At 47.6% G+C, this 15,712-nt stretch overlaps 1 protein-coding gene across 4 annotated transcripts in view; it reads right to left on the reverse strand.

Moving 5' to 3' along the window:
- Positions 1-15,712, reverse strand: part of LOC119953216 (protein phosphatase 1 regulatory subunit 7-like) — a 214,192-nt gene that overhangs the window by 177,416 nt on the left and 21,064 nt on the right. For all 4 annotated transcript variants that reach the window (XM_038777238.1, XM_038777239.1, XM_038777237.1 and 1 more), the window contains one exon: positions 9,033-9,122. In XM_038777238.1, coding sequence (XP_038633166.1) covers positions 9,033-9,122 — 90 coding nt within the window. The remainder of the gene's footprint in view (positions 1-9,032; positions 9,123-15,712) is intronic.

Below are 15,712 nucleotides of genomic sequence, written 5' to 3' on the forward strand. Positions count from 1 at the left end.
TGCTAGTGACCCAACTCCGGAACTCGTGGCATGCAGGAAAAAGCTGCAAATGCAGTTTGATATGCTGTCCACGGTTAGGGCGGTGCGCCAGCGAAGGTGTCTGAGAGGGGTGGTGCTTGTGTATGGGGAGAAGGCCGGACATCTCTTGGCATACCAGCAAAGGCAGCAGGAGGCTGCTAGGGAGATAATTCAGGTTGGGGATTCACAGGATAGGCTGGTTTCCACCCTGGACAAGGTGAATGGGGAATTTCAAGTCTTTCATGAGAAGCTTTATAGGTTGGAGCTGCCAGTGGACGAGGTGGGAATTACAGAGGTTTCAAGAGGGCCTGGAGTTCCCCAAGGTGGGGGAGGAATTGCAGGAAGGGCTGGAAGCACCACGCTGGGCTTGGAGGAGGTTCGAAAAGCATTGGGACAGATGCAGACTGAGAAGACATCGGGGCCAGATAGTTTCCAAGTGCAATTCTGCAAGAGGTTTGTGGATCAGCTGGCTCGATTATTGATGGGGTTGTTTTTTTAAAAATAATTTTTATTGAGATTTTCATAAAATATCAAAAACAGAAATTATCAACAAGAAAACAGTATTAACAACAAAAAAGAAAAAAAAAACCCAAAACCAACCCCCCCCCCCCCCCCCCCCCCCACCCAGTAACTACAAAAAGAAGAAATAGATTAGCACCCAGCATATTCAACAGACACATGTACACAATTCTCCCCTCCACCGAAAACACACCCCCCCCCCCCCCCCCCCCCCACCCCCAGGGTTGCTGCTGCTGCAGGCCTATTTTCCTACCATTCTGCCAGGAAGTCAAGGAAAGGCTGCCACCACCTAAAAAAAACCCTGTACTGATCCCCTCAGGGCAAATTTCACCCTCTCCAATTTGATGAACCCCGCCATATCATTGATCCAGGCCTCCACGCTTGGGGCCTTTCATCCTTCCACTGAAGCAAAATCCTCCGCCGGGCTACTAGGGAATTGATGGGGTTGTTTAATGACTCCCTCCACAGGGCTCCCCCCCCTGAGATGCTTGGGCAGGCATCCATCCCTCTTCTCCTGAACAAGGATAAGGATTCCACAGAATATGGGTCGTATCGCCCAATTTAATTTCATAATGTAGATGCAAAGCAATCTACATGAAAATGCAAATGTAGGCCAAGGTTCTAGCACTGAGGCTGGCAACCTGTCTCCTGGAGCTAGTTGGGGAGACCAGACGGAATTTGTAAGGGGCCGAAAATTGCCATCCAATGTGAGGTGACTGCTGAATGTGGTTCTCACTCCAGTAGCTGGGCCAGAACCTGAGATAATTTTGTCATTGGATGCAGAAAATACATTTGACAATGTCGAGTGAAGGTATCTCTGCGGTTTTGGAGAGGTTTGGGTTTGGCACGAGGTTTGTGTCATGGGTGAGTTTGTTGTATGAGGTTCCTTCTGCCAGGGTTCGTACTAACACCATGAGGTCGGGGTCTTTTCAGTTGCATAGGGGGATGAGGCAGGAGGGTTCTATGTCTCTCCTTCTGCTTGCTTTAGCGATTTAGCGATTAGCCATTGCCCTGAGGGCCTCAAACAAGTGGAACGGGATAGTTAGGGGTGATGTGGAACACAGGGTGTCCTTGCATGCAGATGACCTTCTGTTACATATAGAAGATAGGAGCAGCAGGAAGCCTTTTGGCCCTTCGAGCCTGCTCCGCCATTCATCACGATCATGGGTGATCATCCAACTCAATAGCCTAATCCTGCTTTTTCCCCATAACCTTTGATCCCATTCTCTAGTGCTATATTCAGCCACCTCTTGAATATATTTAAAGTTTCGGCATCAACTATTTCTTGTGGTAATGAATTCCACAGGCTCCCCACTCTTTGTGTGAAGAAATGTCTCTTTATATCTGTCTGAAATGGTTTACCCTGAATCCTCAGACTGTGACCCCTGGTTCTGGACACCCCTAGTTCTGGACACCCCCATCATTGGTATCATCTTCCCTGCATCTACCCTGTCTAGTCCCGTTAAAATTTTATAAGTCTCATTAAGGTTCAAACCCAGCTCTGGATCACTGTCCGTGTGGAGTTTGCACATTCTCCCAGTGTTTACGTGGGTTTCGCCCCTACAACCCAAAAGATGTGCAGGCTAGGTGGATTGGCCAAGCTAAATTGCCCCCTAATTGGAAAAAATGAATTGGGTACTCTAAATGTATTTTTTTTTTAATTCTTCTGAACTCCAGCGAGAACAATCCCAACTTAGTCAATCTCTCCTCATATGACAGTCTTGCCATCCCTCAAGAGCAAGAATATCCTTCTTCAGAGAAGGAGACCAAAACTGCACACAATACTCCAGGTGTGGCCTCACCAAGGCCCTGTATAATTACAGCAATACATCCCTGCTTCTACACTCGAAACCTCTCGCAATGAAGGGCAACGTACCATTAGCCTTCTTTACCGCCTGCTGCATCTGCATGCGACTTCAGCGACTGGTGCACAAGGGCACCCAGGTCCCACTGCACACTCCCCTCTCCCAATTTACAACCATTCGGGTAATAATCTGCCCTCCTGTTTTTGCTTCCAAAGTGAATAACCTCACACTTATCCAAGTTATACTGCATCTGCATTGATCTGCCCACTCGCCCAACCTGTCCAGATCATGCTGTAGGATCCCTGCTTCCTCGTCACAATTCACCCGCCCATCTAACTTGATATCATCTGCAAACTTTGAGATGTTACATTTTGTTCCCTCATTCAAATCATTAATATATATTGTAAATAGCTGGGGTCCCAGCACCGATACCTGTGGTACCCCACTAGTTACAGTCTGTCAATTTGAAAAGGACCATTAATCCCTACTCTTTGTTTCCTCTCTGCCAACCAGTTTTCTATCCACCTCAATATATTTTCCCCAATCCCATGGGCTTTAATTTTGCGCAATAATCTCTTATGTGGGACTTTGTCAAACACCTTCTGAAAGTTCAAATATATCATATCGACTATCTCCCCCTTGTCAACTGTACTGGTTACATCTTCAAAGAATTCCAACAGATGTTTCAAGCATGATTTTCCCTTCATAAATCCATGCTGACTCTGACTGATCCTGCCACTGCTTTCTAAATGTTCCTTGATAATGGATTCAAGCATTTTCCCCACTACCGATGTTCAGTTTACTGGTCTATAATTCCCTGCTTTGTCTCTACCTCCTTTTTTGAATATCAGAGTGACGTGAACTACCCTCCAATCTGCAGGGACAGTTCCAGAGTCTATAGAATCCCAGAAGATTCTACCAATGTGCCCACTATTTCCAGAGCCACCTCCTTAAGCACTCTGGGATTCAGATTCTCAGGCCCTGGGGATTTATCCACCTTCAATCCCATCAATTTTCACTGCACCATTTCTCTATTAATGTTGATCTCCCTCAATTCTTCCCTCTCACTAAACCTTTCATTCTCCAGCATTTCTGGTATCTGATTTGTATCCTCTTTTGTGAAGACAGAACCAAAGTATATATTCAATTGACCAGCTATTTCTTTGTCCCTTATTATGCATTCCCCTGTTTCTGTCTCTAGGAGGCCTACATTTCTTTTTACCAATCTCTTTCTCTTCACATATCTATGGAAACTCTTAGTGTCAGTCTTTATGTTCCCTGCAAGCTTCCTTTCGTACTGTACTTTCATAGAACATAGAACGATACAGCACAGTACAGGCCCTTCGGCCCACGATGTTGCACCGACATGGGAAGTCAAAAACTAAAGGCCATCTAACCTACACTATGCCATTATCATCCATATGCTTATCCCAATAAACTTTTAAATGCCCTCAATGTTGGCGAGTTCACTACTGTTGCAGGTAGGGCATTCCACGGCCTCACCACTCTTTGCGTAAAAAACCCACCTCTGACGGCTGTCCTATAGCTATTACCCCTCAATTTAAGGCTATGTCCCCTCGTGCTAGCCACCTCCATCCGCGGGAGAAGGCTCTCACTGTCCACCCTATCTAACCCTCTGATCATTTTGTATGCCTCTATTAAGTCACCTCTTAACCTTCTTCTCTCTAACGAAAACAACCTCAAGTCCATCAGCCTTTCCTCATAAGATTTTCCCTCCATACCAGGCAACATCCTGGTAAATATCCTCTGCACCCGTTCCAAAGCTTCCACGTCCTTCCTATAATGAGGCGACCAGAACTGTACGCAATACTCCAAATGCGGCTGTACCAGAGTTTTGTACAGCTGCAACATGACCTCATGGCTCCGGAACTCAATCCCTCTACCAATAAAGGCCAACACACCATAGGCCTTCTTCACAACCCTATCAACCTGGGTGGCAACTTTCAGGGATCTATGTACATGGACACCGAGATCCCTCTGCTCATCCACACTGCTAAGAATTTTACCATTAGCCAAATATTCCGCATTCCTGTTATTCTTTCCAAAGTGAATCACCTCACACTTCTCTATATTAAACTCCATTTGCCACCTCTCAGCCCAGCTCTGCAGCTTATTTATGTCCCTCTGTAACCTGCAACATCCTTCCACACTGTCTACAACTCCACCGACTTTAGTGTCGTCTGCAAATTTACTCACCCAACCTTCTGTGCCCTCTTCTAGATCATTTATAAAAATGACAAACAGCAACGGCCCCAGAACAGATCCTTGTGGTACGCCACTCGTAACTGAACTCCATTCTGAACATTTGCCATCAACCACCACCCTCTGTCTTCTTTCAACTAGCCAATTTCTGATCCACATCTCTAAATCACCCTCAATCCCCAGCCTCCGTATTTTCTGCAATAGACGACCATGGGAACCTTATCAAACGCTTTACTGAAATCCATATACACCACATCAACTGCTCTACCCTCGTCTACCTGTTCAGTCACCTTCTCAAAGAACTCGATAAGGTTTGTGAGGCATGACCTACCCTTCACAAAACCATGCTGACTATCCCTAATCATATTATTCCTATCTAGATGATTATAAATCGTATCTCTTATAACCCTCTCCAAGACTTTACCCACAACAGACGTGAGGCTCACTGGCCTATAGTTACCGGGGTTATCTCTACTCCCCTTCTTGAACAAAGGGACCACATTTGCTATCCTCCAGTCCTCTGGCACTATTCCTGTAGCCAATGATGACATAAAAATCAAAGCCAAGGCTCAGCAATCTCTTCCCTGGCTTCCCAGAGAATCCTAGGATAAATCCCATCAGGCCCCGGGGACTTATCTATTTTCACCTTGTCCAGAATTGCCAACACTTCTTCCCTACGCACCTCAATGCCATCTATTCTAATAGCCTGGGTCTCAGCATTCTCCTCCACAACATTATCTTTTTCCTGCGTGAATACTGACGAAAAGTATTCATTTAGTATCTCGCTTATCTCCTCAGCCTCCACACACAACTTCCCACCACTGCCCTTGACTGGCCCTACTCTTACCCTAGTCATTCTTTTATTCCTGACATACCTATAGAAAGCTTTTGGGTTTTCCTTGATCCTACCTGCCAAAGACTTCTCATGTCCCCTCCTTGCTCGTCTCAGCTCTCTCTTTAGATCCTTCCTCGCTTCCTTGTAACTATCAAGCGCCCCAACTGAAACTTCACGCCTCATCTTCACATAGGCCTCCTTCTTCCTCTTAACAAGAGATTCCACTTCTTTGGTAAACCACGGTTCCCTCGCTCGACCCCTTCCTCCCTGCCTGACTGGTACGTACTTATCAAGAACATGCAATAGCTGTTCCTTGAACAAGCTCCACATATCCAGTGTGCCCAACCCTTGCAGCCTATTTCTACAACCTACACATCCTAAGTCATGTCTCATGGCATAATAATTGCCCTTCCCCCAGCTATAACTCTTGCCCTGCGGGGTATACTTATCCCTTTCCACCACTAACGTAAAGGTCACCGAATTGTGGTCACTGTTTCCAAAGTGCTCACCTACCTCCAGATCTAACACCTGGCCTGGTTCATTACCCAAAACCAAATCCAACGTGGCCTCGCCTCTTGTTGGCCTGTCAACATATTGTGTCAGGAAACCCTCCTGCACACATTGTACAAAGAACGACCCATCTAATGTACTCGAACTATATCTTTTCCAGTCAATATTTGGAAAGTTAAAGTCTCCCATAACAACTACCCTGTTACTTTCGCTCTTTTTCCAGAATCATCTTCGCCATCCTTTCCTCTACATCCCTAGAACTATTAGGTGGCCTATAGAAAACTCCCAACAGGGTGACTTCTCCTTTCCTGTTTCTAACCTCAGCCCATACTACCTCGGAAGAAGAGTCCCCATCTAGCATCCTTTCCGCCACCGTAATACTGTCCTTGACTAGCAGCGCCACACCTCCCCCTCTTTTTCCCCCTTCTCTGAGCTTACTAAAACACCTAAACCCCCGGAACCTGCAACAACCATTCCTGTCCCTGCTCTATCCATGTCTCTGAAATGGCCACAACATCGAAGTCCCAGGTACCACCCCATGCTGCCAGTTCCCCTACCTTATTTCGTATACTCCTGGCATTGAAGTAGACACACTTCAAACCACCTACCTGAACACTGGCACCCTCCTGCGAAGTCAAATCTGTGCTCCTGACCTCTATACTCTCAATCTTCCGTACCCCAAAACTACAATCCAGGTTCCCATGCCCCTGCTGAATTAGTTTAAACCCCCCCAAAGAGCACTAACAAATCTCCCCCCCCAGGATATTTGTGCCCCTCGGGTTCAGATGTAGACCATCCTGTCTATAGAGGTCCCACCTTCCCCAGTAAGAGCCCCAGTTATCCAGAAATCTGAATCCCTCCCCTTCTTAATCAATCCCTATGTCCTTCTTTGATGAATTCTAAACTGCTCCCAATCCTCAGACCTATTATTTTTCTTGACCAATCTGTATGCTTCTTCCTTGGATCATATACTATTTCTAATTTCCTTTGTAGGCCATGGATTGGCCCTCTTACCCCCTTTGCTTTTCTGCCAGACAGAAATGAACAGTTGCTGTAGATCCCCTTGCGTTCCTTGAATGTTTGCCATTGTCTATCCACTGTCATCTCTTTAAATAACTCTCCCTTCTCATTACACAGTACCCAGTAAGATGGCCTGGTCTCTAGTTTGTTCCTCCACATATTGGTCAAGAAAACCATCCTGTATATATTCCAGGAATTCCTCCTCTACGGCATTGTGGTGAATTTGATTTGCCTAATCTATTATTTTAAAATCACCCATGATCACCGATATTCCCTTATTTCAGGCATCTCTAATTTTGTGTTGTTTTTTTTTGTTATTGACTGTTGTTTATTAATTGTTCATAATTGTAAATTGTTAACATTCTATTGTGCGTTATATTGCAGGAACCTTGAGTGCAAGGGAGAGGAAAGTGTTTTGTGAATCCATGCAAAGGGAGAGGAAAGTGTTTTGTGAATCCATATTTATTCCCAGTTAGAACAAGATCACTTTAAGTGTGATCACACCTGGCATAGGAAAACAAATACTAGATGGAACATGCACTATTGAGCTGTGTCTTTTTCAATCAGCTGCCAGCTCTAAAATCAGTGCCAAAGTTCCAAAGCTTTTGTTGCAAATTTCATGGTCATGTTTTCCTCTTCTTTCTGTTCCTTCCAGACACAGTAAGCAGTCCTTGGCTCATAATCATTTGCTTCCCAAGGAACTGATCAGCAAGTTGCTAGTTCTTCCCTCTCACTTCAACACTTCACTGTAAACCAGCCAATAAACTTTGCTCATGTTAACAATCAACATGGATTTTTTACATGACATCAGACGTGGTCATCTAATTTTGTGTTTAATACCATTCCCAAACCCACCACTGCAGTTTGGTGGTCTATATATGGCACCCACTTATGTCTTTTGCCCCTTGGTATTTCTCAACTCAAACCATACAGATTCCACATTGTCATGGCTAATATTCTTTCTCATTACTGTGTTAATTTCCTCTTTAACCAGCAGTGCCACGCCAGCACCTGTCTTTCCTGAATACTGAAAACCCTAGGACATTCCGTTCCCATCCCTGGTCACTCTGCAGCCATGTCTCCGTAATCCCAATTATATTGTACCCATTAATATCTCTCTGCATGATTAGTTCATCCACTTTATTGCAAATGCTCCGTGCACTAAGGCACAGAGCCTTTAAGTTTGCCTTTTTCACATTGTTTGTCTTGCTCCCAATATTTTTCTCTGTTGCCCTGTTTGAATTTTGCCTTGGTTTCTCCACCTATCACTTTTCTTATTCACTTTTCTACCTTTTGTTTTTGTCCTTGCTCCCCCTTTCTCTGACTTCTTGCATAGGTTCCCATCCCCCTGGCATATTAGTTGAAACCTTCTCCAACTGCCCGAGCAAATATCCCCCAGGACATCAGTTATATGTGAAGGACCCGGGGCCAGTTATGGTAGGCTTAATGAGTATACAGTACTGAAAAGTATTGGCTCCATCTCTGGATACAAGTTAAATTTAGAGAAGAGCGAGTATTTTTTGGTCAATACTTTGGGGAAGGGAACTCAAAAAGGACATTGCCCTGAAAACAGAGATAGCGAGATTGGTGGCAACAAACGTGAACCTAAAGGGGAAGGTAGAAGTCCAGGAGAACTGTTTGCAGCACCAAAATCTGAGGATTAGAAATCATAGAAACTATAGAATTTACAGTGCAAAAGGAAGCCATTCGGCCCATCGAGTCTGCACCAGCCCTTGGAAAGAGCTCCCTACTTAAGCCCACAGGTCTACCCTATCCCCGTAACCCAGTAACCTAACCTTTTAGGACACCAAGGACAATTTAGCATGGCCAGCCGACGTAACATGCAATACTTTGTATTGTAGGAGGAAACCGGAGACACGGAGGAAACTCACGCAGACATGGAGAATGTGCAGACTCCACACAGGCAGTGACCCAAGCCGGGAATTGAACCCAGGTCCCTGGCGCTGTGAAGCAACAATGTTAACCACTGTGCTACTGTGCCGTCCCTTCCGACAGGCCGCAGGATAGTGAGCCTGCCGGAAGGAACCGAAGTCAGGAACCCTACAGACTACGTAGTCCAATAAGGAACAATGGTTGCTTACCTTTTCAAATGTATGTATCTTTTTAATTCCTTTTCCATGTAGGTCTAACATGTTGCCACTCCTGCATCCATCCATTTTTTCTACTGAAAACTGTTAAAATAATCAAGAGCCAATTAATGTAATATCAGTGATGCACTGCAGTAACTCACACGGCTTCTTAGACAGCATCTTCCAAACCCACAACCACTACCACCTCGAAGGAAAAGAGCAGCAGATACCTGGGAACCCCGACACCTGGACGTTCCCCTCCACTTCACTCACCAACCTGACTTGGAACTATATCACCGTGCCTTCACTGTCGCTGGGGCAAAATCCTGGAACTCCCTCCCTAATAGCACAGTGGGTGTACCTAAACCTCAAGGACTGCAGCGGTTCAAGAAGGCAACTCACCACCACCTTCTGAAGGGCAACTAGGGATGGACAATAAATGTGGCTTAACCAGTGACACCTATATCCCATAAATGAATAAAAATGTTGAGAGAATATGTGAGCATAGAGGTTAGCCACTGACCTTTCAGTTTGGTTCAAACTGGTTAAAGTATCCTCACTTTGCTCACTACAAAGAGGGTAGGTGAAATGAGTTTTAATAATTACAACATGTGAGTATCCTAAAGTATGAGAGTGCCCTCCTTAGCAATCTCACTCAGAAAACGAGTTGTCCTTTGCTGAGATGATAAGGAAAGCCTGAGGGATAACAGCTATTAGACTGCATTTCTTGGAGGGCATGAGTGTAACAGCCGTATATGTAAGGATTACTTGACATGTGTGTGTGCATGTGTGTGAGAGAGGGAGAGAAAGGGAGAGAGAGGGAGAGAATATTAAGATTCATAGAACAAAGAAAAATACAGCACAGAACAGGCCCTTCGGCCCACAATGTTGTGCCAAACTTTTGTCCTAGATTAAGAACAAATCAATCTACACCCTATCATTCTACCGTAATCCATGTACTTATCCAATAGCCGCTTGAAGGTCCCTAATGTTTCCGACTCAACTACTTCCACAGGCAGTGCATCCATGCCCCTACTACTCTCTGGGTAAAGAACCTACCTCTGACATCCCCCTATATCTTCCACCATTCACCTTAAATTTATGTCCCCTTGTAATGGTTTGTTCCACCCCGGGAAAAAGTCTGACTGTCTACTCTATCTATTCCCCTGCTCATCTTAGAAACGTCTATCAAGTCACCCCTCATCCTTCTCCGTTCTAATGAGAAAAGGCCTAGCACCCTCAACCTTTCCCCGTAAGACCTACTCTCCATTCCAGGCAACATCCTGGTAAATCTCCTTTGCACCTCTTCCAAAGCTTCCACATCCTTCCTAAAATGAGGCGACCAGAACTGCACACAGTACTCCAAATGTGGCCTTACCAAGGTTTTGTACAGCTGCATCATCACCTTACGACTCTTAAATTCAATCCCTCTGCTAATGAACGCTAGCACACCATAGGCCTTCTTCACAGCTCTATCCACTTGAGTGGCAACTTCAAAGATCTATGAACATAGACCCCAAGATTTCTCTGCTCCTCCAAAACTTTTTAAAAATGTTTTTATTCCAAATTTTTCAATATTTTTTTTACAAAAAAGAAAATAATGCAAAGAGAACAAAGCAATATATCAACAAAAACCACTTAACCCTCTATCCAGCTAAAAATTTAACAAAACAACACAAAATGGGGCATCCGCCGTAACAATAAGTAAAAACAATCCACCCCCCCCCCCCCCCCCCCCCCCTCCCCCGGTTGCTGCTGCTGCTGACCTCCACCTATCGTTCCGCGAGAAAGTCAAGGAACGGTTGCCAACGTCCAGAGAACCCCTGCAGAGACCCTCGCAAGGCAAACTTTATCTTCTCCAACCTGAGAAACCCCGCCATGTCACTGACCCAAGCCTCCACGCTTGGGGGATTCGCGTCCCACCACATTAACAAGAGCCTTCTCCGGGCTACCAAGGAGGCAAAAGCCATGACTCTGGCCTCTTTCGACTTCTGAACTCCCAGATCGTCCGATACCCCAAATATCGCTATCCCGCAATTCGGTTTACCTGAGTGTCCAAGACTTGGACATGACCTTTGCAAAGCCCTTCCAAAATTCCGTAAGTGCCGGGCATGCCCAGAACACATGAGCATGATTTTCTGGGCTCCCTGAACACCTCACACATCTGTCCTCTACCCCAAAAAACTTACTCATTCTCGCCCCTGTCATATGCGCCCGATGCACCACTTTAAACTGAATCAGGCTAAGCCTGGGGCAAGATGAGGAGGAATTGACCCTGGCCAGGGCGTCAGCCCACAGGCCCTCATCCAGCTCCATGCCCAGCTCCTCCTCCCACTTGCCCTTCATCTCTTCCACCGAAATCTCCTCCGCCTCCTGCAGCTCCTGGTATATTTCCGATATCTTGCCATCCCCAATCCACACGCCCAAGATCACCCTGTCCTGTATCCTCCGAGCAGGCAGCCGTGGGAATTCCCGCACCTGCTTTTTCACGAACGCCCGAACCTGCATGTACCTAAAGGTATTCCTCGGGGGTAGCCCAAATTTCTCCTCCAGCACCCTCAGACTGGCAAAGGTCCCATCGATAAACAAGTCCCCCATCCTTTTGATTCCCGCCCTTTGCCAGTTTAGGAACCCACCATCTATCCTACCTGGAATGAACCTATGATTGTTCCGTATCTGGGTCCAAACTGAGGCCTCTAACTCCCCCCTATGCCGTCTCTACTGCTCCCAAACCCTCAGTGTCGCCGCCATCACCGGGCTAGTGGTATACTGCGTCGGCGGAAGCGGCAACGGTGCCGTCACCAGTGTCCTCAAGCTAGTGTCTATACAGGACGCCGCTTCTAGCCGTTTCCATGCCGCCCCCTCTCCCTCCATTAACCATTTCCGAATCATAGATACATTCGCTGCCCAGTAATAGCTGCACAATTTCAGCAGTGCCAACCCACTCCCCCTCACAATTGCGCTCCAAACACAGTCTCTTAACCCGCGGGGTCTTATTCGTCCACACAAATCCCATAATACTCCTGTTTACCCGCTTAAAGGAGGACTTGGGGATGAGAATAGGCAGGCACTGGAAGGCGAACAGGAACCGAGGGAGGACCGTCATCTTTACGGACTGCACCCTACCCGCCAGGGAGAGTGGCAACACATCCCACCTCCTAAAGTCTTCCTCCATCTGATCCACCAGGCGCCCTAACTTGAGCTTGTGCAAAACCCCCCAACTCTTGGCCACCTGGATACCCAAATACCGAAAGCTCCGCTCCACCACCTTGAGAGGTAGCTCCCCCAATCTCTTCTCCTGGCCCCTCGCATGCACCAGAAAAGGCTCGCTTTTCTCCACATTTAACTTGTATCCCGAGAAGTTTCCAAAATCCCTAAGAATCTGCATAACCTCCCCCATCCCCTCCACCGGATCCGCAATGTACAAAAGCAGGTCATCCGCATACAGTGAGACACGGTGTTCCTACCCCCACCGGACCAATCCCCTCCAGTTTCTGGATTCCTTCAACGCCATGGCCAGCGGCTCAATCGCCAGGGCAAACAGCAGGGGGCACCCCTGCCTCGTTCCACGATATAACCTGAAATACTCTGACCGCAGCCGGTTCGTCGAAACACTTGCTACCGGGGCCTGGTACAACAATTTGACCCATCCTATGGATTCCCTCCCAAACCTGCCTAACACCTCCCACAGGTACTCCCACTCCACCCGATCAAAGGCCTTCTCCACGTCCATTGCCGCTCCCATTTCTGCGTCCCCCCCCCCCCCCCCCCCCCCCCGAGGGCTTCATGATCACATTCAGGAGCCTCCGCACATTCGTATTCAGCTGCCTGCCCTTCACAAACCCTGTCTGATCCTCGTGAATCACTCCCGGGACACAATCCTCAATCCTAGTGGCCAGGATCTTGGCCAACAGCTTGGCATGCACATTAAGAAGCAAAATCGGCCTATAGGAGCCTCATTGCAACGGGTCCTTATCACGCTTGAGGATAAACGGGATCAAAGCCTGCGACACCGTCGGGAGAAGGATTCCCTTTTCCTTAGCCTCGTTAAAGGTTCTCAGCAGCAGCGGGCCCAACAGCTCCGAGAACTTCCTGTAGAACTCAACGGGGAACCCATCCGGCCCTGGTGCCTTGCCCGCCTGCATACTCCCCAACCCCTTAACTAGCTCCTCCATCTCAATCGGAGCCCCCAATTCCTCTAACCGTCCTTCCTCCACCTTCGGAACCTAAGTTGGTCCAGGAACTGTTGCAGTCCCCCCCCCCCCCCCCCCCCCCCCCTCCGGGGGTTCTGACTCGTACAATTCACCATAAAAGTCCTTAACGACCTCGTTTATTTTAGCTGGACTCCGCACTGTGTTCCCCCTCCTATCCCTAATTCCCCCAATCTCCCTAGCCACCTCCCTCTTCCGCAGCTGATGTGCCAACATCCGGCTTGCCTTCTCCCCATACTCATACACTGCTCCCTGTAGCTTCCTCAACTGGGCCTCAGCCTTCCCCGTGGTTAGCAAGTCAAACTCCGTTTGGAGGCTCCAGCGCTCCTTCAACAGCCCCTCCTCAGGGGATTCCGCATATCTCCTATCCACCCTCAGTATCTCCCCCACCAATCTCTCCCTCTCCATCCTCTCCCTGTAGGCCCTGATTGAGATTAACCCTGACCACCGCCTCCCAGACCACACTCACCGACACCATCCCATTATCATTGGCCCCCACATACCTTTGGATGCACCCCTGGACCCGCCCACAGACCTCCTGGTCCGCCAGTAGTCCTACGTCCATTCGCCACAGCGGGCGCTGGCCTCTCTCCTCCCCCATCTCCAGGTCCACCCAGTGTGGGGCATGGTCCGAGATCGCAATGGCCGAATACTCCACCCCCTCCACTCTCGGGATTAGCGCCCTCCTTATCACGAAAAAATCTATCCACGAGTAAGCCTTGTGTATATGGGAGAAGAAGGAAAACTCCTCGCCCTTGGCCTAGCAAATCTCCACGGATCCACTCTCCCCATCTGGTCCATTAACCTCCTCAGAACCTTCGCCGCTGCCGGCCTTTTACCCAACCTCGAACTAGGCTGATCTAGTGCCAGGTCCAGAACCGTATTGAAGTGTTCCCCCCCCCAATTATCAAACTACCTGCCTCCTGATCCAGGATCCGACTCGACATACGCTTCATGAACCCTGCATTGTCCCAGTTTGGGGCATACACATTCACCAGCACCACCCAGGCCCCCTGCAGCCTGCCACTTACCATAACAGATCGACCTCCTTTATCCGCCACAATACCCACCGCCTGAAATGCCACCCGCTTACTCACCAGTATTGCGACCCCCCTGTTTTTCGCATCCAGCCCCGAGTGAAAAACGAGTCCCACCCATCCCTTCCTCAGACTAGTTTGATCCGCGATCTTCAGGTGTGTTTCCTGTAGCGTGGCTATGTCTGCCTTCAGCCCCTTTAAGTGCCCTCTTGACCGGCCCATTCAAGCCTCTCACGTTCCACGTGATCAGCCGGATCGGGAGGCTACGTCCACTGTTTTACCTTCACCCACATGCTTAGTCACCTCCTCAAGAATTCAATAAGACTTGTGAGGCAAGACCTACCCCTCACAAATCCGTGCTGACTATCCCTAATCAAGCAGTGTCTTTCCAGATGCTCAGAAATCCTATCCCTCAGTACCCTTTCCATTACTTTGGCTAACTGGCCTATAATTCCCAGGGTTATCCCTATTCCCTTTTTTGAACAGGGGCACGACATTCGCCACTCTCCAATCCCCTGGTACTACTCCTGTTGACAGTGAAGACGAAAAGATCATTGCCAACGGCTCTGCAGTTTCATCTCTTGATTCCCATAGAATCCTTGGATAGATCCCGTCAGGCCCGGGGGACTTGTCTATCTTCAAGTTTTTCAAAATGCCCAACACATCTTCCTTCCTAACAAGTATCTCCTTGATCTTATGAGTCTGTTTCACACGGTCCTCTCCAACAATATGGCCCCTCTCATTCGTAAATACTGAAGAAAAGTACTCGTTCAAGACCTCTCCTATCTCTTCAGACTCATAACACAATCTCCCGCTACTGTCCTTGATCGGACCTACCCTCGCTCTAGTCATTCTCATATTTCTCACATATGTGTAAAAGGCCTTGGGTTTTCCTTGATCCTGCCCGCCAAAGATTTTTCATGCCCTCTCTTAGCTCTCCTAATCCCTTTCTTCAGTTCCCTCCTGGCTATCTTGTATCCCTCCAGCACCCTGTCTGAACCTTGTTTCTTCAGCCTTACATAAGTCTCCTTCTTCCTCTTAACAAGACATTCAACCTCTCTTGTCAACCATGATTCCCTCACTCGACCATCTCTTCCCTGCCTGACAGGGACATACATATCAAGGACACATAGTATCTGTTCCTTGAACAAGTTCCAGATTTCACTTGTGTCCTTCCCTGACAGCCTATGTTCCCAACATATGCACTTCAGTTCTTGTCTGACAGCATCGTATTCACCCTTCCCCCAACTGTAAACCTTGCCCTGTTGCACGCACCTATCCCTCTCCATTACTAAAGTGAAAGGCACAGAATTGTGGTCACTATCTCCAAAATGCTCCCCCACTAACAAATCTATCACTTGTACTGGTTCATTACCAAGTACCAAATCCAATATGGCCTCCCCTCCGGTCGGACAATCTACATACTGTGTTAGAAAAGCTTCAT

This window comes from Scyliorhinus canicula, chromosome 18 (assembly GCF_902713615.1).
Source record: "Scyliorhinus canicula chromosome 18, sScyCan1.1, whole genome shotgun sequence".
In the NCBI taxonomy this organism is placed as follows: domain Eukaryota; kingdom Metazoa; phylum Chordata; class Chondrichthyes; order Carcharhiniformes; family Scyliorhinidae; genus Scyliorhinus; species Scyliorhinus canicula.